Raw genomic sequence first — 20,837 nt, forward strand, 5'->3', positions numbered from 1 at the left:
TTATATGGGAACTCTCTACCTTCAGCTTAATCCTGCTGTGATTATAAAGCTGCTTTAAAAAAAAATGATTAAGACAAACACTGAAGGAACTAAAGGGCATTTGAGCAGTTGAGACTCAATGCAGAAGCCAGAAGCTGGAGATGGGAGGCATGTGCATAATCTTGCCACTCCCCAGGCATAGGTCATTTCTGAAGCCAGTTAGACATAGAACGATCAGAAGTGCTCCACTCAAATCAGCAAATCAAAAGGGGACAAAAGAATAAAAGGCAAAGAGAGGAAGAAACATTTGCTGTCAGGAAAATATTTTCCTCAAGATACTATTTTTCAAGTTTGTGGTTTAGCCCTTGACACCTGAAATCTATCAATTTCATTTAAACTGTGTTAATGCCAAGTCAAGACCAGAATGAGAAAGCAACTAGCTGAAAAAAGCCATCATTTCTATGCAGGTCCTGCTCAGCTGCCCAAGCATAGTCCCATGGCCAACACAGTGCGCCCACTCACACCTCCATCCTGGCGGAGTGAAATGAGAAATGCACTGCTTGATGTAGTCATTAAAACGAAATTATCTGCCATTTCTGCTGCCCAAAATTGATGAACACAGAACTCATTTATAATCGCTTATTTCTACTTCACAACATTCCTTCCAGCATTTCTATTCTCTAAAAAAGTCCATTAACATTGCATTATTTTTTTATAACCCTTAATGTTGATTGGAAATATGTCCTCACATCAACCTAAGTAAATGTGACTGTGTCCATACACTGTCCGAACTCCACCTGCCCAGATGAGTGGCAGAGGAGCCCAGAATTTTGTTTGTTTCCTGGCTCTGCTGCAAGGGCCACCTCACGGTCCAGAGGCTGGGACTGGGACAGACCAGGTCTGATGATGGCTGCCTCTGGAGAACCAGAGCTACCTTTTGGGGGCTAGAATGGGAGAAGGAAGAGACGCATTCACTTTAAATTAAACAAAAGAAGGAAACAAGGTTAAAATGACGTTTATTATTTTTTTGATTTTTTTGATTTTTTTTTTGTTTTTTGTTTTTTTAAATAAAACTGTTTGTGAAACAGCTATTTTATCCCCATGGCAGAGTGACCCCTGAAAGATGCACTAACCCCTTCTTAAGGCCATAACAAGATTTTTTTGTACTTTTTTCTTTTTTTAAAACTCAGATATTTAAAAATTATACAATTTACAAAACAAAACAAAACAACACAACACAACATAAAGAATCACGTAGCATGGGGCTGCCTATCTGACAGGTCCTCTTTTCCTTTACAAAAATGAAAGCAAAAAGAAAAAAGGGTTAAATGGGTGTTCCTGGTCAGCTTAACCCACACTGATCACAACGACAGTCCCTCCCCGTCCCTGCCTACAGCTCACATTGCCAGCTCCAGCAGCACAGGCCTGGGACTCCTCCTATCCCCAAGGGTTCCTGTGAGTCAGGGCACAGCTGCCTGGAATGTGCTGGGGACAGGGGGCCCCAGAGGAGGGTCATCCTTTGACTTTGCTGCTGTTATGTACACTTGATGGGGTCCTCACCAGCCACAGTGACCCAACACAGCTATGACCTCGGGCATCTACCAATTTCACCCCCAAAAAGAAAAACATAAAAATAAAAAAATAAATAAATAGTGTTTCTGGAAATGGAAAAAAATTTATTTTTGTGTTTAAACATCATTCCCCTGCTCTTGAAAACATGTATTTCCCCCTCCCGCTAAAACCTTCCCACTTTGAGACAAATTAATGACAAAAGGATGGTTTTGGTGTGGTTTGTCTGCTTTTCCAATCCTGGGTCGGACAGGCAAAGATCAAAGCCACACACACCTTGTCCTTTATGAGATGAGGGTTTGTTCAGTTCAATTTCACATTTAAATTTCACTGTCATTGGAACAAATTTGGAGATCTTTAACTAGTTAATTTTAAAATAGAATCAAAAGGGATAGCGCACCTTTCATTTAAACAAAGTCTTTCCAGACTAAAAATAGATTTATATATATATATTTTTTATCCCTCCCTTTTAATTCCCCCCACCGTTTCCCCATCATCCCACCCCTCCCCCCTCCCCCCACATTGTCACTATGGAGATTGTGTCCATGGAAACAGCCATTCCAACATCTTGGGTCTTTCTTTCCTGTGGTGTCACCGGTTTGAGTGTGATGTGAGAACTTAGGAAGGAAGTGCTGGCATGGGCAGGCACGTGGGGCGGGGCGGGGCAGGGTGTGGCTGCACGGTAGGACGATTTCCATTCCATCATGAGTGTCCACCACCTTCTCATCTCCACAGTCTCACCTGGAAGACAAGGGACAGACACTGAGGGCCAGGAGCCTCCACAGGGTCCACCACCAACAGCCTCTGTTCTGTGATACCCCTGGGATGGGGCTTTCAGCAGGGATCCTGCACTCAGACCCCTCTGTAGATGTGCTGCTGCTGTAGGACACACCCGAAACCAATGCTGGAGCTGCTGTGTGGCTCTGGATCTGGAATGTGATTAAAGGCAGCAATGACCTAGTGGGGGTGCTGGGGCTGGACTCTGAGGGCTCCTCAGAGCATGTCTGCCTAGTGCATAAAGGAGCCAGGACAGCAGAGAACTCCCTGACCTCAGGGGAGCTGGTGGGGCCTCACCAGCGTCAGGACCCCAGCACTGGCTGGCAAGTCTGGGTTCTCACAGAGGTGGCCTGAGGCACCCAGCTGTGACTGAAACCTAGAGTACCTGGTCAATCTGTGGAAGAATCTTCTCAAAGTCCAGCCTCTTAGGACAGTTTCACAGTTGCCTCTAGTCGACATAGCTAGTTGTTTGTTTCTGAAACAAAGTCTCACTCTGTTGCCTTAGCTCCCCGTAGCCTTGCCCAGGCTCAAGCAATCCTCCCACCTCAGCTTTCCAAGGCGCTGGGACTACAGGTACATGCCACCATGCTCGGCTAATGACAAAGCCAGTTTTTTGTTTGTTTTGTTTTGAGACAGAGTCTTGCTCTGTTGCCCAGACTGGCACGCAGTGGTGTCATCTCGGCTCACTGCAGCCTCCACCTCCCAGGTTCAAGTGATTCTTCTGCCTCAGCCAACCGAGTATGTGGGATCACAGGTGCACGACAACACACCCAGCTAATTTTTATGTTTTTAGTAGAGACGTGGTTTCATCTTGTTGGCCACGCTGATCTTGATTTCCTGGCCTCAGATGATCTGCCCACCTCAGCCTCCCAAAGTGCTGGGATTACAGGTGTAAGCCACTGCGCGCCTGGCCCATAGTCAGTTCTTGATGCTTATAAACAATGTTCTTCCCATGGCCTCTTAACAGGGAGGGCAGGTCTTGCTGTTTTCAGAGGCTCAGACAGAGCTGGACTATGTTAATCCTCTTGACCTCTCAGGAGCCTGAGGCCCCTAGGTCCCTCAACCCCAGGCTGGGGGTTTCTCTCCTCTTCCAGCCCAGGTGCAGAAGGGGATTCTGATAGCCCACAAAGGACAGATGGTTGTACCAAAGGTCTCTGTAGAATGCTTCATGGCCATCTCATGTAAAAAGGTCTCAGAGAAACAGTAGTTTCCAAGGAATCCATCAAGAAAAATTTCACCAGAAGCCAGAAGTCGTGGCAGCCTCGCCTCTCCTTCACTCGCTTTCTGCCAATCACTGTGCTCTTAAGACTCTCACTGGGGCTCACCTAACTGCTTCCTCAAGCCCAATCTGGTGCCCTCCACTGACAAATAAACCCCAGGAACCCACGTGTCACCAGCCTTTTCTGCTTCCATAAAGTTCACACATCCAGAACTGTTAAGAAGGCTGGAGCCTGGGGAAGCTAAGACTGAGCTGTTCCCAACACATACACACACGTGCCCTTGCCCAAAGAGGTTCCTGACTACTTGGCAGAAAACACCAATGAGCAGGAATACACTCCAGAGACCATGGCACATCACCACATACAGGTAAAGGCAGGCCCTGGGAATGCAGGCCAGCAGTTGAGCTAATGGGCAGCTACCTCCAGGAACACAGAAGGGCATCATCTTGCTGGGGTTGCAGGATGCCCATGTAAATGAAGGTCAATGCCCACACATACCCTGCCAGGCTCCACTCGTAGAGGGGACTGGGCAGAGTTTGCCCTCCTTACCAGTATATAGCAGTCTTGGGCCTGCACCCCAATCTTGTTCATTACTCAGAAGAACAGGACCCCACAGCAGCCCCAGAACTAAAGAATGAAGCACACATCAGCACCCAGGGTCTGCCTGGCCACTTGGCTCTGTGTGCTACTACCTGCGGGCCCCTCCCTGGGGTGTGTGGTGGCCCAGGCATCAGCAGCTCTTCAGCACCTGTGGTCTGCGGCTCTCCCCTCCACAGCCTTCCCAACAGGGAGTGTTCCCCAGGTCTGATGAATACATGATATCCTGAATGTAGTGGGACCCTAACTTTTCAAGAATTACTTTAACAAAATTGTTCCTTCAGCAGGGAAATTAAGAAGGAAGGAAAATAAGCACTCCCTATGTGCCAAGCCCTGGGCTAGAAGCTTTACAGATACTATTTCATAGTAACACGGACCTGCCTGACCCCCAACTTCAAGAGAGCTCAAGCTCAGGGAGGCGACACGTGTAGCCCAAAGCCATAGGGCCAGTTAGAGGTGGGATTGTGGCTTTCCTGACTGGACCCTAGGGGCTGCATGTCCTAGGGCATGGGGTGTAGCTGAGAGGAGATGGCCGTACCCCAGACAGTGAGCCTGGGAGCAGCAGAAGTGACTTGCCACTCCTGTACTGAAGATGCTGAAGACTATCAGCTCTCTTTTAAAGAACCACATCTTGCTGCTCAGCTGCCAGCATCCAGAGTTTCGTCTTGGGTCAACGCCTTCCCAGGCTCCCTCACTTGTTGTTTCTTCACTTCCCTTCTCGCTCACACTGTCCTTTCTGCTCCCCTTCGGCCTCATCCGTGGCCTGAACCCAGGATGCCGTCCTCACATCCTTCCATATCAGACTCCAAGCATGCCGTTACCAACTACAGCAAAAACTCATCATTTCAATACCACTCAACCTGGCCAGGATTCGCCCAGAGCCCATTTCCTCATTTCTTTCTTTCTTTTTTTTTTGGAGACAGAGTCTCACTCTGTTGCCTGGCTGGAGTGCAGTGGTGTGATCTTGGCTCACTGCAACCTCCGCGCCTCCTGGGTTCAAGCAATTCTGCCTCAGCTTCCCGAGTAGCTAGGACTACAGGTGTGTGCCACCACGCCCAGATAATTTTTGTATTTTTAATAGAGACAAGGTTTCACAGGGTTTGGCCAGGATGGTCTTGACCTCTTGATCCACCTGCCTCAGTCTCCCAAAGTGCTGGGATTACAGGCGTGAGCCACCACGCCCGGCCTTGTTTCCTCATTTCTAAAATAGATAATTAATTCTGACTAGAGAGGAAGGATGTGAAGGGAAACCTAATTCAGAATCTATACTGATTTAGGACACTGATAGTCAGGGTCCAAGAGTCCTTTCTTCTCTGGGATGCACTCATTCCTTTCACATAGACTCACTTGGCACTAGCATAGTCACACAGTTACATCCCCTGCTCTGGGCTAGGCTTTGATGGTGCAAAGACAGACGTGGTTCCTGCCCTCATGGAGCTTACATTCTAGTAGAGAGACAGGTAGTAAACAAGTACATGATGTGAAATAGTGGTGATGCTAGGAAGGCTGCACGTGAGGAAAGGGGCAATGGAGACAAGGATTTAGAAAGGTAAAGTTTCTCTGAGGAACTGGCATTTAAGCTGAGACCCAAGAGATGAAGTCTGTCTTCAACATGATGATGGAGAGCCAGACTGTTTCCAGCACAAGGTACCGTGTGTGCAGAAGCCCAGAGGGGGAAAGCCTGGCTCCTGAGGAGCTGTAGGAGGCCAGGTGCCTGGAGAGTCACCTGAGACTTCCACAGGCCTCTGGTGGCAAGGTGAGACATCTGGACTTTATTTGGAATGTAACAAGAATCTCGGACGTAGAGAAGAGACAGGACTAGAGGGAGGCCTAATGAAGACTGCGCTTGGCTGCTGAGCAGTAGCAGGGAGGCAGGCACTATAGGAGCCACACAGGCCTGAGCTGGGGCTGGTAAGGAAGGAAAGTAGACAGACTCTGGCTATCCTCTGGAGGTATAACCCCAGGACATCCTCTGGATCAGTCTGAAAAAAGGGGGGACTCTAGAATGTGACATTCATTCATACACAAATGGGCTTGCGATGTCCAGCTCCAGGGGCAGGGGTCCACTCCCCCTTCCCCGCCTTGCTCAGCTTCCATCCGTGGCTGTTCTGTGCAGGGTACATAGTATGCAGGATGCAGCATCAGCCCCAGTCAAGGTTACTGCTTCCCATGTGCTGGACCACAGAGCCTGTGAGGGGAACCCAGGGCCTCCTTATTTAATTTATGACAGGAGGAAGAGCTGGGTATAGGGGTCCCACTGTCAAAAGCCCTGCCAACCAATGACACAAACCGACAAAACCACCACCTTGGCACAAGGAGACAGTGGGCAACCACAGGCCAGCTGAAGGACTTTTCCTCTCTGGCACTCCTGGTGAGGGACAAGTACCAGGTACCTCACATGCTAGGAGGCGGGGGCAGCATGTTTTAACCCCAAGCCTTGGGTATTTTTTGCTATAAGAGGCAGGTGCAAGGTCCAATCTGCTGCCTTGACCCTTACAACTCCCAAGAGAAACGCACAGCTAGGAATGGCAGACCAACGGGCTGAGAGAGCCAATGTGTTATGCTGGTCCACTAGAGGCATTTCCTAATGGAATCTCACGACGTTGGTACTGCTATTCCCGTGTTTACAGAAGAAACCGAAACACAGAGACATGAAGTGGTCTGACCTTGTTCACAGAGCACCTACCATACCACTCTGTCAGAACATGGCGCACCAGAAGGCAGAACACATGCACATCTGCTGTCTATTCCCTGCCTTGTTAGGGCACCCAATAATTGTGGCTCTCTGTCCCCAGCATGGGCCCCAAGATGAGCCCTCCTTTAGTTAGAGGTATGATTCTATCCCCAAGTCATCAGGGCTTCTACCACAAATGAAGGATGGTGACCACCCTCAATGCTAGTCTGCTAAATTGGGGAACCAGGAAAAGGCATCTGCCTTTTGGGAATAGCATGTAACATTTCAGATGGACAGGACTGGATGCAGCGCATCCACCCTCTCCATCCAAGAGGTAAATGGTTCAACCTCAATGGACTTGAGACTATCCTCTACAATGGGTGAGGCCACTTCATTACTGTGCTTTGACCCAGAACGATGAAGTTCATTGTTCTGTTCAAGAGTTGGTAGGGGCTGGGCACGGTGGCTGATGCCTGTAATCCCAGCACTTTGGGAGGCCGAGGAGTGCATATCATGAGGTCAGGAGTTCGAGACCAGCCTGATCAACATGGTGAAACCCCGTCTTTACTACAAATACAAAAATTAGCTGGATGTGGTGGCGCGCACCTGTAATCCCAGACACTCAGGAGACTGAGGCAGGAGAATCGCTTGAACCCAGGAGGTGGAGGTTGCAGTGAGGTGAGACTGCCATTGCACTCCAGCCTGGGTGACAGAGCGAGATTCCGTCTTAAAAAAAAAAGAGTTGGTAGGGCACGGTGGCTCCCAACTGTAATCTCAGCACTTTGGGAGGCTGAAGTGGGCAGATCACTTGAGGTCAGGAGTTCAAGGCCAGCCTGAGCAACATGGTGAAACCCTGTCTCTATAAAAAATACAAAAATTAGCCAGGCATGGTGGCCCACGCCTGTAGCCCAGCTATGCAGGAGGCTGAGGTAAGAGAATCACTTGAACCTGGGAGATGGAGGTTGCACTGAGTTCAGATTGTGTCACTGTACTCCAGCCTGGACAACAGAGCGAGACTCCGTCTCAAAAAAAAAAAAGTCAAGGACCCTGTCAACTAGGAAGGCCCAAGAATGATAAGAGAAACAGGTGATGAACAAAATCCCCAAGAGATTTGTCCACCAGGCACAGGGCCCAAACTTTCTTCTCACAGATGCAATTTTAGGACAAAAACAAAAAACACTTAAGCTGTTTCCTTAACCAGGTCTTCTAGAACACATTCCAGAAATACTCAACGTGGTCCCCTATAGAACTTGACTCTAACCATCTGGGCTGGGGCCAGCACAGGGGCATCAATGGGAAGGCACAGCAACACCCTCAAGAGTGTACGGACATGCAGGAGAGCCATCAGCAACAGTTCTTTAAAAAACTACCCAACTGCTGCCTTGCCCTGAGGGCTAATCCCAGAGAAAGGAGCGGGGGGCAGGTAGGCAGTGCAGCCTAGCCTAGCAGGTTCTGGAAAACCAGCAGCTACTTGCTGATGGTGGCAACGTACTTAGAAGTCCCAGAGGCTTCATTTGCTCATTTGGTTCCTGTGACCCAGGAACACATGGAATGGATTCCACCTATCTCCCTGCTTTGCTCTCATTCCTCTACTGCCAGCCCTACTCCCTGGAAGAGGAAAGAGAAAAGCAGGCACTACACTCAATGCCCTATCAAGAAGGTACTTATCAGCCCCCACCTGACTTCTCTGCAAGTCAGTAGTGGTAAAAGGGGAAGGGCACGATCCAGAAGGTGGTCAGGCACATGGCGCTGCAGGAAGGCACAGGTCTAGTGGAGCTGTGTGGGTCAAACTCCTGAGGTCAACACAGAAGTCCTCCCAGAGAGAAATGACCCCTCAATGAACACAGAATTCTGAGACAACTAGTCCTCCTGCCCCATCCTGTAGCAGCAAGTGCCACAAGTTACACTTTGGTTTTTCTTTTCTTTACAATCTATTTCCCTTCATGCCTCAGTGAGGCAGGGAGGGTGAAGGAGCAGTGTAGAGCCTGGAGGCCCGTGGCTTTGAGAGACCCAAGTCTTACCATCCTGTTTTCACAGATGTCTGCCGAGAGGGCCCTGACCACGGTCCCACACAAACTCACAGCAAGCACAACTCAATCATAATAATTTTTCTTTTCTTTTCTTTTTTTTTTTTGGAGACAGGGTCTCACTGTGGCCCAGGCTGAAATGTAGTGGTGCCATCATGGCTCACTGCAGCCTCAACCTCCAGGGATCAACTGATTTTCCTGGCTCGGCCTCCTAAGTAGATGAGACTAAAGGTGCACACCACCATGCACGGCTAATTTTTTCTTAAAAATGTAGAGACAGGGTCTCACTGTTGCCCAGGCTGGTCTTGAACTCCTGGGCTCAAGCGATCCTCCTGCCTTGGTCTCCCAAAATGCTGGCATTATAGGTATGAGCCACCATGCCCAGCCTCAGGATTTTTAAGAGTAAAATTAAATCAGATGCTAGAGTCTACTAAATCTTTGAGAATTTTCCTTTCCTTTGTACTTCGGCAAAAAGGAATCCTTCATAATACTGGAGAAAAAAGATTTCAAATAACAAAACTAAGAGTTCTGTTGTTTTCAAAGTAAAACATACCATAAACTTTACAGAAATGCAGTCAATTAAAAAGAAGAGACCTCTGACTGGAACTTTTTTTGAGATGGGGGAAAGAGCAGGGGCAACAGGCAAGAGATGCCCTGTCTGGAAGAAAGATACCTAAAAGCCTGTTGTATCCTGTCCTCAGGAGCACCACTCACAAGGCCACCCTGGCCAGCTGTGCCCTGAAGGGCTGCCTTCACGAACAGTCACCCTGCACCCCAAGGGCAGTGGACAGTTTTGAAGCCCCCACTACTTTCCACAGATATTCTCGGGGAGCTAAGTAACCAATGGAAGAACACTGCATCCACCTGGTGTTGCCATCCACGGGATGAAATGCTGGCGGCACAGCCTGGAGCGGGCAGGAGAGCAGAGGCAACAAGGCCTACTGGGAGCTGGGCAGGGTGCAGGGAGCCCAGAGGCCCCGACTCACCTGTGCTTGCTGTCCTTTCCATTCCCACGAGCACACTGCCCCCCTCACCCCCGCTCCGACTGCTCTGTGCTGAGGCTGCCTTTTGCAGTCTTGTTCTGCAAGGGGGGGAGAGGGCACGGAAGGGGAGGCTGACACAGGCAAAGCCAAGAGGAGACAGACAGGTGGGAGAGGATAGAGCGGAAATCAGGGAGGGCAGAGGGAGGACAGGCGTGGCACAGAGAAAAGGAAAGAAAAGGCAGAGTCAGTCCTGATGACAAACAGGAGACATTCAGACAGGGTTTTCTGAGGCAAAATGTGACCCTTAAAAGGAGAGTTCTAAAAATAACATGCAAATTAAATAAAAATAAAGAATATAAAATCCTATGACAGCCCCTCCCCAGAAATAATTGCTTTAAAAAAGCATAAGCAAGCATCCTTCAGGAGCATTTTGAGGACAGGCCTCTCTGGATAACCTCCTCCTCATCCTTTGGGCCCTACTAGATTTAAGACTGTGTGTGACCAGTGACCGCCAGGTGTCAGTGTGACCTCAGCCAGAGACACAGTGCAGCCTCTGCAGGAAACATCAGGTGGCAGTGGTCTCCGTTTTGATCCTTTCTTGGGGCTCCCTCTCCATATACACCCTCCCCATACATATATGTGGTATCCACAAACAGGTAATTCACCCCTCACCTCTCACCCTTTCCTAAAGGAAGTGACCACGAGACCACCTCCTAAATAAACTGGGAAGTAGAGCTGAGGCAGCCTATCCACTGTGCATCAGGCTGCTTCTGCAGAAGCACAACCTGGAAGAGACCGTGAGCTTCCCCAGAACCTTGGGGTCAGCTCGACGTCTAGTCTGGGAAGATGCCTCTACATAGGCCTCAAGGCCTAGAACCAGTCTTACCAAACAACCTGTGAACTGGGGTTCTAGTAACCTAAAGTGGAAATCAGTGGCTTGATCGAGTTTGATCTTCTCACTTCCCTTAATGAATAGACAAACACCCCCCCACCTCCAAAATACATTTCTTCTGGCATCCTCATACCACTCAGAGTGCTGGCCCCCATGCCACGGGGTCTCCCCTCAGCATCATGCCCCTCCACCTTCCCAGGGCCAGGAGTGGATTGGTAGCCGGAGGCACAGGTGGGGCCAGGCATGGGTGAGGCCCTACAACACTTGGTCCTTCGGTCTTTCAGGAGGAACCACCCTTGATCCCATCCCCGCTGGCAGCTCTTGGGGCCTCTGACTCACCTTGTGCTTAGGGCACCTCACCGAGAAGTTCTCCTCATGTAGCAAACAATCTGCAAGACAGAAGGGGACAGTCAGATGGAGACTTTACAGCTGGACGCGGGTGTGCTCATGCTGGCTGGGATTGACAGGGTCAGACAGGAGGTCCCTACACTGTTACTTCTAATAGGAAAACATTAGAGACAACCCAAGTGAGTATGATACCTTAACATGATGGAATATCTGTCACTTAAAAAAACATGCATGAAATAAAACTGCTTGAAAAAAACAGAATATACAAATGTATAAATGTACTAATTTTATTAAAATGTGTATATACCTTAAAAAAACAGACTAGGGGCTGGGTATGGTGGCTCACACCTGTAATCATAGCCCTCTGGAAGCCTGAGGCAGAAGGATCACTTGAGTCTAAGAGTCAAGACCAGCCTGGACAACACAGTGAGACCCTGTTACTATTAAAAAAGACTGAAAGACTGGGTGTGATGGCACTTGCCTGTCCCAGCTACTTGGGAGGCTGAAGTGGGAAGATTCCTTGAGCTCAGGAGTTCAAGGCTGCAGTGAGCTATGATCACATCACTGCACTATAGCCTGGGCAAGCAAGACTATCTTAAAAAGGCCGGGTGCGGTGGATCACACCTGTAATCCCAGCACTTTGGGAGGCCAAGGCAGGTAAATCAAGAGATCAAAAGATTGAGACCAGCCTGGTCAACACGGTGAAACCCTGTCTCTACTGAAAATATAAAAATTGGCTGGGCATGGTGGTGTGTGCCTGTAATTCCCGCTACTTGGGAGGCTGAGGCAGGAAAATCGCTTGAACCAGGGAGTCGGAGGTTGCAGTGAGCTAAGATGGCGCCACGGCACTCCAGCCTGGCAACAGAGCAAGACTTCGTCTCAAAAAAAAAAAGAAGACTGAAAAGAAATCTATAAATATATAACAATCATTCTCTTTGGGTAATAAGATAAATATGATTTAAATTTTACCTTTTCTATAGTCCCATGATATCACCAATAAATGCTATTTTAAACAACCTTAATTCTAGGCTAACCCCCATTTCTCAGGCTCAAGCCAAAGCCTCCTTGTAAAAACACTTGAAAATCTGAAATCGTCTTTTCTTCTCTGTATAGAGAAAGCCCAGGTGTCTGAGACAGAAAGGTGGCCAGGCCCGAGAGCCCCACTGTCACCTTTGCCCTATGACCCATGGAGACACAGAAGCCTCCAACACAAATCACATAATCCACACTAAATGCTTCAGAGGAAGGTAAAATCCTGTGAGGATGCTTTTAATCCTTGGAGGAAAAATGATTCATTCCAACTTGCAACATGATGACAGCATCCTGGATGGCAGCAAGGACACATCTGCCTCCAGGTGAGTTGAGCTCTCGCACAAGGGTAGTGCATGGATCAGGGCAAGGAAATCTAATTAATGAGTTCACTCTGCACACCACAGCTCCTGGAGACTGACAGCCAGGTCACTGGTGCAAGACGTGGTGGCAGAATGTTAATAAATATTGATAACACATTCTCAGAGAGCTCCCAGGCACCATGGCAAGAGGCAGCCATGGTACTTACCCTTGTTAAATTTAAACTGAGATCCAGACTAGCAGCCTGTGTGCCCACAGATTTCAAGTGCAATAGTAATAAGCAAGGAACATACACATGAAAACTTTTCAGGTCCCAGTATCCTAAAACAAGTCAAAAAGACTCTTTTATATTTGGCCAGACCTGGAATATCACAGCCTTTCGTTGGAGCCCGTGAATATCTAAGAGAGTGGGCAGCAGCCTTCTTGGTTTTGTGGGCCCAAGAGCTTAGTAAGTTATCACTAACCTCCAACCCCCTTCCCCAGCAAGCAACTAGCAAGGCAGTAAATGAAATGTGTTAATTTAAAACCCACAAGTACATAGTGTGACCAAGACTCCTGCTGCTCCAATCTGCCAGAGAGTTTATAAACAGCAGGAGCCAGACAACTGGAGCTCAGGGGACATGCTCTCTTCTTACCTGGGCTCCGGCAGCAAGCACTATGCTGGCTCAGTCTCTAGTTTGAGGCCAACAGTACAGCACATGTTGTTATGGCCACGCTTATGCCACAGGGGTTTATACAAATGAGGATGGGGACCACATGAGTGGCAAAGGGTGCTATCAGAAAGGCGCAGGTGGCTCAGTTTCCTCACAGCCATGGAACAGTGACTAGCTGAGACGGACCATTAATAAAACACGCCTAATGTTAGGAAATGGGTTCCCTCTGAGTTAGAAGCAGAAACGAGTAAGACACTGTAAGTGCACGCTAAAGACAACTTGAAACTAATGTTAGATACATCTGGAAACGGAAGTCTCCTAAAGCAATCTGCTCGAGGCAGTGTCCATCTTTGACAAGGCCTCCCATGCAGGAACACCGTGCAGACAATGCCCTCTTCTGTTCTCATACATGTCCACAGGCCGTCAGGAACCACAATTCAGGTTTTGGCAGGGGCCAGAACCATAGCTAAAAAGCTCAGAAACCTGGAGGGCGCAGGGGAGCTTCTCTTACCAGTCCCTGCTGGGAGGGAAGAGTGAAGAGCAGTAGGTATAGTAAAACCTCTTCTGAGCACTCTGAACAGGCAACTGCACCTACATGGCCAGCCAGTCTTGCTCTCTCAATCTCTGTTCTTCAAGGCCCAGGCAGTGTCCTACACTGTCCAGAGGGCCCAGTCAGCACTTCTGCACAGTGAAGTCAAAGTGAACAGCTTGCGAGATCATCTTCCAAGCTCAGAAAGACCCACAAGGTGGCCTAGTCAACAAGATGGCTTGCAGACACAAACATCAACACCCTAGAAGAGAAGGCCACTTTGATTTATCTCTTTAAGCTCAAAGGCAGGGTGGATTTACTGAGCTCCTCATTACAAGCTCTGTGAAGCTTCAATATCTGCATACATCCACATGCTCCCAGGTTGAGGATGGTGGGCTCAAGGAGGGAGGTGGGAAAAACAAGATCTAATGTCCTTTGGATCTGTTGGGTACCAGATACACTCAAATTCACCTACACTCTACCCCAATGCTACTGTTATTCCTCATGTTGGCACATTGCAGGGCTTGGGACACAGGAACCTGCCAGCCCCACCCTGGCTTGCTGAAGGGTAGGTTCAGGCTCCTGGGCCGTAAGGAGGGAAATATGGGGCTCTTGGCAGTGGGACCGGTTTCTGTGATCCAGACAGCTGTCCCTTGAGGAGGACCCAGACCACCAGCATTTCCTAACAACCCATCCAGGGCTCTGACTGCACTAGCAAGATCAAAGTCTGCAAAAGAGATAGCAGCTTTAAATTGCTGCTGCAAAGAGAGCTGCAGAAAGTAGAATTCCCCGCTGTGTTTTTTCATGAGAGTAAAAGAAAAAACCCTCTACGCAAGGTTCTTTATGCACAGTGGAATTATTAATGAGCTACCACAGCCTGTTTTTCTCTTCTGTCTTAATTGTTGGGGCTCACTGTAATAAATGTATTAATTTTTTTAAAAAACCAGAGCTCATGCTCTTATTACCGTAACCACCACCTGAAGCCAAATCCTGTGCCTGTGACAAAACAAGCAGCACGGAACAGCTGACCATGACGTCAGAAATGCAGGATAGACATCAGGAGGGGGAAGGCGGCAGGCAGCACAGATCTTCATGAAACAGAGATTCTGTTTCTATGGAGACATCCCAGTAATAAAAGTTTTCCGTGAGACATCAACAGCTCTTTCAAGATCTGGGTGGTTGACAGCAAGGCAGAGCTGAAAATGTTATACTGCTCTTTACTCCATAGGGAGATTAGGGATTCTTAAATCAAGGACCTATTTTAGTTATGATTAGAAAGAAAAGTCAATCAATAAACCTGTTTCCTGGATACAAAGTTACATCATACATAGAGAGAAATTTCCAAGAAGACTGTGTGGAATAATACAAACATCCATTCCCACAGAGCAGTGCAGGCCTCTGGGTCACTATGACTTGAGTCATCAAAAAGACCGCAATGACCAAGACATGGTCATCTTGTGAAGCTGCCTCTGGTCTCAGCTCTCCACATGAAGGAGCAGAGTGCACAGCAGCAGAGGCAGCAAAGCCAGAGGCCAACAGCCCTGTCCTCACTCCTCCCAACCCAGACCCCTCTGTCTCACTGGACAGTCGGCCACCAACTTCTGTTAAATAGAGATGCTATCGGCTTAACTAGGCAGGCTACCAAGATGGGCCCCAAAACAGAAAATGACAGATACCATTTACTCACAAGCCCTCAGCTAATAAAAAAAGGTCCTGTGCTTCTCTGCTGGTGCGCTGGGGTGGCAACCTGGGCAGGCTTCCATTAGAGGAGAGGATGCTCCAGTGCCCTATGACCCCTTCCAAAGAATCCCAACCCATATCACCTGAACATGGATTTATAAGGGTAGCTCTAAGCCTTTGCTGTTCAGCCACTAGCCATACATGGCCACTTAAGTTAAAATTAAAAAAAAAAAAAAAATTCATTTCCTCATCTCACTAGGACTCAATGGTCACATCTGGTTTGTGGTTACCACATTGGAGAGTGCAGAACTAAAGCGTTTCCATCACTGCAAAGCTGAGCTTTGCTGCCTGACATCTTAGAAACTGGACTAGAAGGCAGGCTATGAACCAAGAGCAGAGGCAACCTCCGGTGGGGGACCCTTACTGAAGTGTGCTTGGATGGGATGTGGTACCTGCCTGTCCTGTCTGCTCACCCTAATGTATCCCTGAACACAGCCTCAGTGGGGAGACCACTTCTTTCCCAGCTGCCAACTGGGAGAGTCAACACTCAAAGTACTCCCAATATAAAACAATAAACCATAAAAAACTTAATACTTAAAAATCCTCATATGTAGCTGGGCATGATGGCACATGCCTGTATTCCCAGCTACTTGGAAGGATCACTTGAGTCCAAGAGTCTGAGTCTAGCCTGGGCAACATAGTTAGACCCTGTCTCAAAAAAAAAAAAAAAAAAAAAAAAAAAAATCACCAAAAAGCCATTTTCTTCAACTAGAAACAAAAAAATTATTTGTATTACCACTCCCCCTTTCCTAGTCACTAGACTACAGGAAGAAAACACAACATTCTGATGTAACTAAGGGTAATGAAAATGAGAAAAGGCAACTGGTTGGCTCTTTTAAAAACTTACTTTTATTTGAACAGACCAGTTCTCGCTATGTTATCTAAGCTGAACTTGAATTCCTGGCCTCAAGCAGTCATCTGGCCACAGCCTCTTGAGTAGCTGGGATTACAGTTGTGAACCACCATACCTGGTTAACTGGTTAGCTCTTGAGAAGGATTTAACTGGCTGTACTACAGAATATGGCAGACAATGACCCAGGGTAAATAACAGCTTAGACTCAACATGAAAACATTTGGAGGAGAAAAGAGAAGAAGGCGACGGACTAAAACCCAAACTTCCTGCACTGATATTTCAAGGCTATTTTTTTTTTTTTTTGAGACGGGGTCTCACTCTGTTGCCCAGGCTGGAGTGCAGTGGCCCAATCACAGCTCATGCAGCCCCTCCTGGGCTCAGGTGATCCTTCCATCTCAGCCTCCTGGGTAGCTGGGGCTACAGGCAAGAGTTACCATGCCTGGCTAATTTTTAAAAATTTTTTTGTAGAGATGGGGTTTTGCCATGTTGGCCAGGCTGCTCTCGAACTTCTGGGCTTAAGCACTCTTCCCATCTCAGCCTCCAAAAGTGCTGGGATTACAGGTGTGAGCCACTGCACCTGGCACTCTATTTCTGATTTCCTATTTTTCCTCTGATCAAACAGTGCCTTGGCATCAAGCTGCCCTTCAGTGCACATGTACTTGTGAACACACACACTTTTATATGAATCTAACTGGCAACAGTGTTGTCCTCTATACCTCTCTTGTTCTTTTTAGCTGTTTCTCCTACAGAAGCTTGGAGAGACAAGAGGGAAGTGGGAGGTAAGGGCAAAGAGAAGGATGTGGAGGAATGGAGACATGCTGACACAAAAGTCAGGAGCTGCAGTAACTGCTGTGCTGGAAGGAAGGATAGGCAGGATGAACTCTGAGACCTGATCCAAGTCTGGCGGGCCCTGCTCTATGTGCGTTATGCCTCTTGCCTGTTCCCATCATGCAGTCAGCCATACCCTCTTCCCCTTCCCATCAGATTCAAATCAAACCCCACCTCCTAGGGACAGTGTAGCTGCCTCCTGGGGAAGCACGGGGCGGGGGGGTGGCACGCAGATGACAAGTACCATGCTACTTGCTGCCTTCTCCCACCACTTTTCCTCAAACGTGACCACAGGCATCATGGGGGCTGCCTGGGTGTGATGGTCTTAGACACATCTAATGCTCAAGAAATAACATGAAGACATTGTGTCAAGCACAGAAAGTTAAAAGCTGCATGTTCTCACTCACATGGAAACTAAAAAAGCTGATCTTATAGAAGTATTAATAAAAAGTAGAACAGAGGATACTAGAGGCTAGGAAGGGGAAAGGAAAGGAAAGGAAAGGAAAGGGTAGGTAGAGATTTGTTAAAGAATATAAAATTACATCTAGATGAGAAAAATAAGTTCTAGTGTTCACTACAGGATGACAACAGTTAACAACAATGTATTGTATAGTTTCAAATGACCAGAAGATACCAAATGTTCCCAACATGATGTTTGAGATGTTGGATGTGCTAATTACCCAGGTCTGATCATTTTATACACACATACACACACACACACACGCACACATTACTGAGCACCCCATGTCTACAATTATTGTCCATTAAAAAAAGTAAAAAAGGCTGGTCACAGTGGCTCACATCTCTAATCCCAGCACTTTGGGAGACAAAGGCGGGTGGATCACCTGAGGCCAGGAGTTGGAAATCAGCCTGGTCAACATGGCAAAACCCCAACTCTAGTAAAAATAAAAAATTAGCTGGGTGTGATCATGTGAGCCTGTAATCCCAGCTACTCAGGAGGCTGAGGCAGGAGAATGGCTTGAACCCAGGAGGCAGAGGTTGCAGTGAGCCGAGATCACGCCATTGCACTCTAGTCTGGGCAATAAGAGCAAAACTTTGTCTCAAAAATAAATAAATAAATAAATAAATAAATAAAAAGTAAAAACCCTAATAAACTTAAAATTAACACCCACCCTGCTGCCGAAAAAGTAACTGGGGAAAACACCCACTGAAGGGACTAAAGTCTAGAAAAAGAAAGGTGATTCTCCCAGGTCATCGAAGCTCTGAGTCAAAACTCTGGTATTCTGCACCACTCACTGGATGACACTTCTTTAACAGAATGTTTCCCTTCTTTCAACAGTTAACACACTGCAAAATGCCACCCTACCATCTCAACAAACAAAATGCAACACTCCTTGTAATACTGTGGTTTAGAGTAAGAAAGACATATTTTAGTTTTCATCCCTGATTCCTGGCACAGAGCTCCTAAAACCCGTGTAAATTCCTGAGCAATTAGGGGTCCTAGGAGCATCTTTTAATATTTGGTTTTTGATCCTGGTTCCTGACATGGAGCTCCTAACCCCTTAGAATTTCCTGGATGATAGCAGCACGAGGCAACTCTTGGTGGCTCCTGGATGGGGGCTAGGCACCAGAGAGACTAAGCCATGATTAAAAGCTTGGAACTTTTAGCTCTACCCACCCCACTCCAGGAAGGAGAGAGGAGGTGAAGACTGAGTTAATAACTGATTATGCCTACATAATGAAGCCTCCAAAAATCCATGAACTACTGGATTCAAAGAGCTTCTGGACTGCTGAGCACATGAAGGTACCTCAGGGGTGGTGCCCCTGGAGAGTGCATGTCCCTTCCCACATATCTGGCCCTATGTGTTTCTTTCATCTGGCTGTTCATCTGCATTCTTTATAATGTGTAAACACAAGTGAAGTGTTTCCCTGAGTTCCGTGAGCCACGTTAAACATTAATCAAACCCAAGGAAGGGGTTTTGGGAACCCCAGTTTATAGCTGATCATTCGGAAACACAGGTCATATCACAGGGCTCGAGACTGGCATCTGAAGTGGGGAGTGGTCTCATGGGACTGAGCCCTTAACCTGTGTGGGCTGTACTAACTCTGCCTAGTATCGGAACTGAACTAAACTGTAGGACACCCAGTTGATGTCCAATAGAGAACTGCCTGTGTGATTCTATCAAAGTAAAAAGACAATTCAGAGAGTAGAAGAAAATATTTGCAAACCATATATCCAGAAATACAAATAATTCCTTTTTTGTTTTTTGTGTCTCATTCTGTTGCTCAGGTTGGAGTGCAGTGGTGCGATCTCGGTTCACCGCAACCTCCGCCTCCCGGGTTCAAGCGATTCTCCTGAGTCTCTTGAGTAACTGGGACTACAGGCGTGCACCACCATGCCTGGCTAATTTTATTTTTAGTAGAAACAGGGTTTCACTATGTTGGCCAGGCTAGTCTCGAACTCCTGACCTCATCATCTGCTCACCTCAGCCATCCAAAGTGCTGGAATTACAGGTGTGAGCCACCACGCCCGGCCTACAAATAATTCTTAAAACTTGACAATAAAAAGATAAATAACCCAATTTAACAATGGGCAAAGGATGTGAATAGCTATTTCTCCAAAGAAGATGTACAAATGGCCGATAAGCACATAAAAAAATGCTCAACATTATTAGCCATTAGGGAAATACAAATAAAAACCACAATGAAATACCATTTCTTACCCACTGGGTTGGCTACATTGAAGGAAAAAAAAAAAAAAAAAAAAAAAAAAAAACACGACAGCAAGCATCAGGGAGGATCTGGGGAAAGGAGAACCCTCATGCACTTCCGGTGGGAATGTAAAACAGGGCAGCCACTTTGGAAAACAGTCTGGCAGTTCCTTAAAAGGTTACACAGAGTTACCATATGATCCAGCAATTCTACTCTCAGGTATACATCCAAGAGAACAGAAAACATGTTCATACAAATGCTTGTATGTGAATACTCTATAGCAGCATTATTCATAATAGTCAAAAAGTAGAAATAACCCAAATGTACAGCACAGGAAAGTCCACAGATAGAAAGGATTGAGTCCAACAGAGCTTCAAGGAAAAAAAAATTGTAAAAATTTATAAAAGAAAACAGAATAGTGGTTGCCAGGGACTGGAGGAAGGGGAAGAGGGTAGGAATTTTTTTATGAACTGACAAAAAAAATGGAGAGAATCAAACTGTATGTCCTAACTCTTTGGATGCTCTGGACAGGGGTCTGTGGTCTCCTCTTACCTGCATCAATGGCACACGGGTAATGGTATCGGAAGGAGCAGCCTTTGTTGTAGCAGCCCAAGGTGGCGCCTGCCTCCTGGCAGTGGGAACATTTCTGAAAGGAAGGGAAAAATCAGGCATGTCAGTATCCCAGATTCAGCCCTCTCCTCCGGCCCTTCCCTGGTCCCCATCTGTTAGACCTCAGCACGTGTCTCTGTGGTTAGAGGAGTCTGTGGTGGCAGGACGGGCTGGTCAATTTCTAAACACTACTCACTGACCACACCATGGGAAGTGATCCAGCAATAATGTTTCAGGCCAAGCCTCACAAGTGTTCTCAAATCAACAACACAACAGGGTGGGATAAGCAATCCATGTCATAAAGGACATCCCAGAGTGGTATCCCCAGCCCTGCCTCTGGTGCTCCCCGGTCCACCCACCCACATATTCTGCTAGCGTAAGTGGCCTGCAGATCTTCCCTGTTTACTTCTGCTGTGAAAATCTGGGGAAGGGTAAGGTAGTAGAGTTATATATAAACCTTTTAGAATTAAAAGTGGAATCTGGTTTCTAGTTCTTGTAAGAAGATTTTATTTTTATTTTTGATCTACTTACCCCAA

General features: G+C 47.3%; 1 protein-coding gene across 1 annotated transcript in view; it reads right to left on the reverse strand.

The window, feature by feature from the left end:
- Positions 1–2,178: 2,178 nt before the first annotated feature.
- The window catches only part of LOC110567842 (transcription factor 20), a 75,601-nt gene continuing 56,942 nt past the window's right edge, over positions 2,179–20,837 (reverse strand). The window contains 3 exon segments of the mRNA XM_064368084.1: positions 2,179–2,289; positions 11,058–11,107; positions 20,245–20,338. Coding sequence (XP_064224154.1) covers positions 2,272–2,289; positions 11,058–11,107; positions 20,245–20,338 — 162 coding nt within the window. The 3' untranslated portion in view covers positions 2,179–2,271.

Source organism: Aotus nancymaae, unplaced genomic scaffold, assembly GCF_030222135.1.
Source record: "Aotus nancymaae isolate 86718 unplaced genomic scaffold, 86718_ANA_hifiasm-v0.15.2.pri h1tg000076l, whole genome shotgun sequence".
NCBI classification, from domain to species: Eukaryota; Metazoa; Chordata; class Mammalia; order Primates; family Aotidae; genus Aotus; species Aotus nancymaae.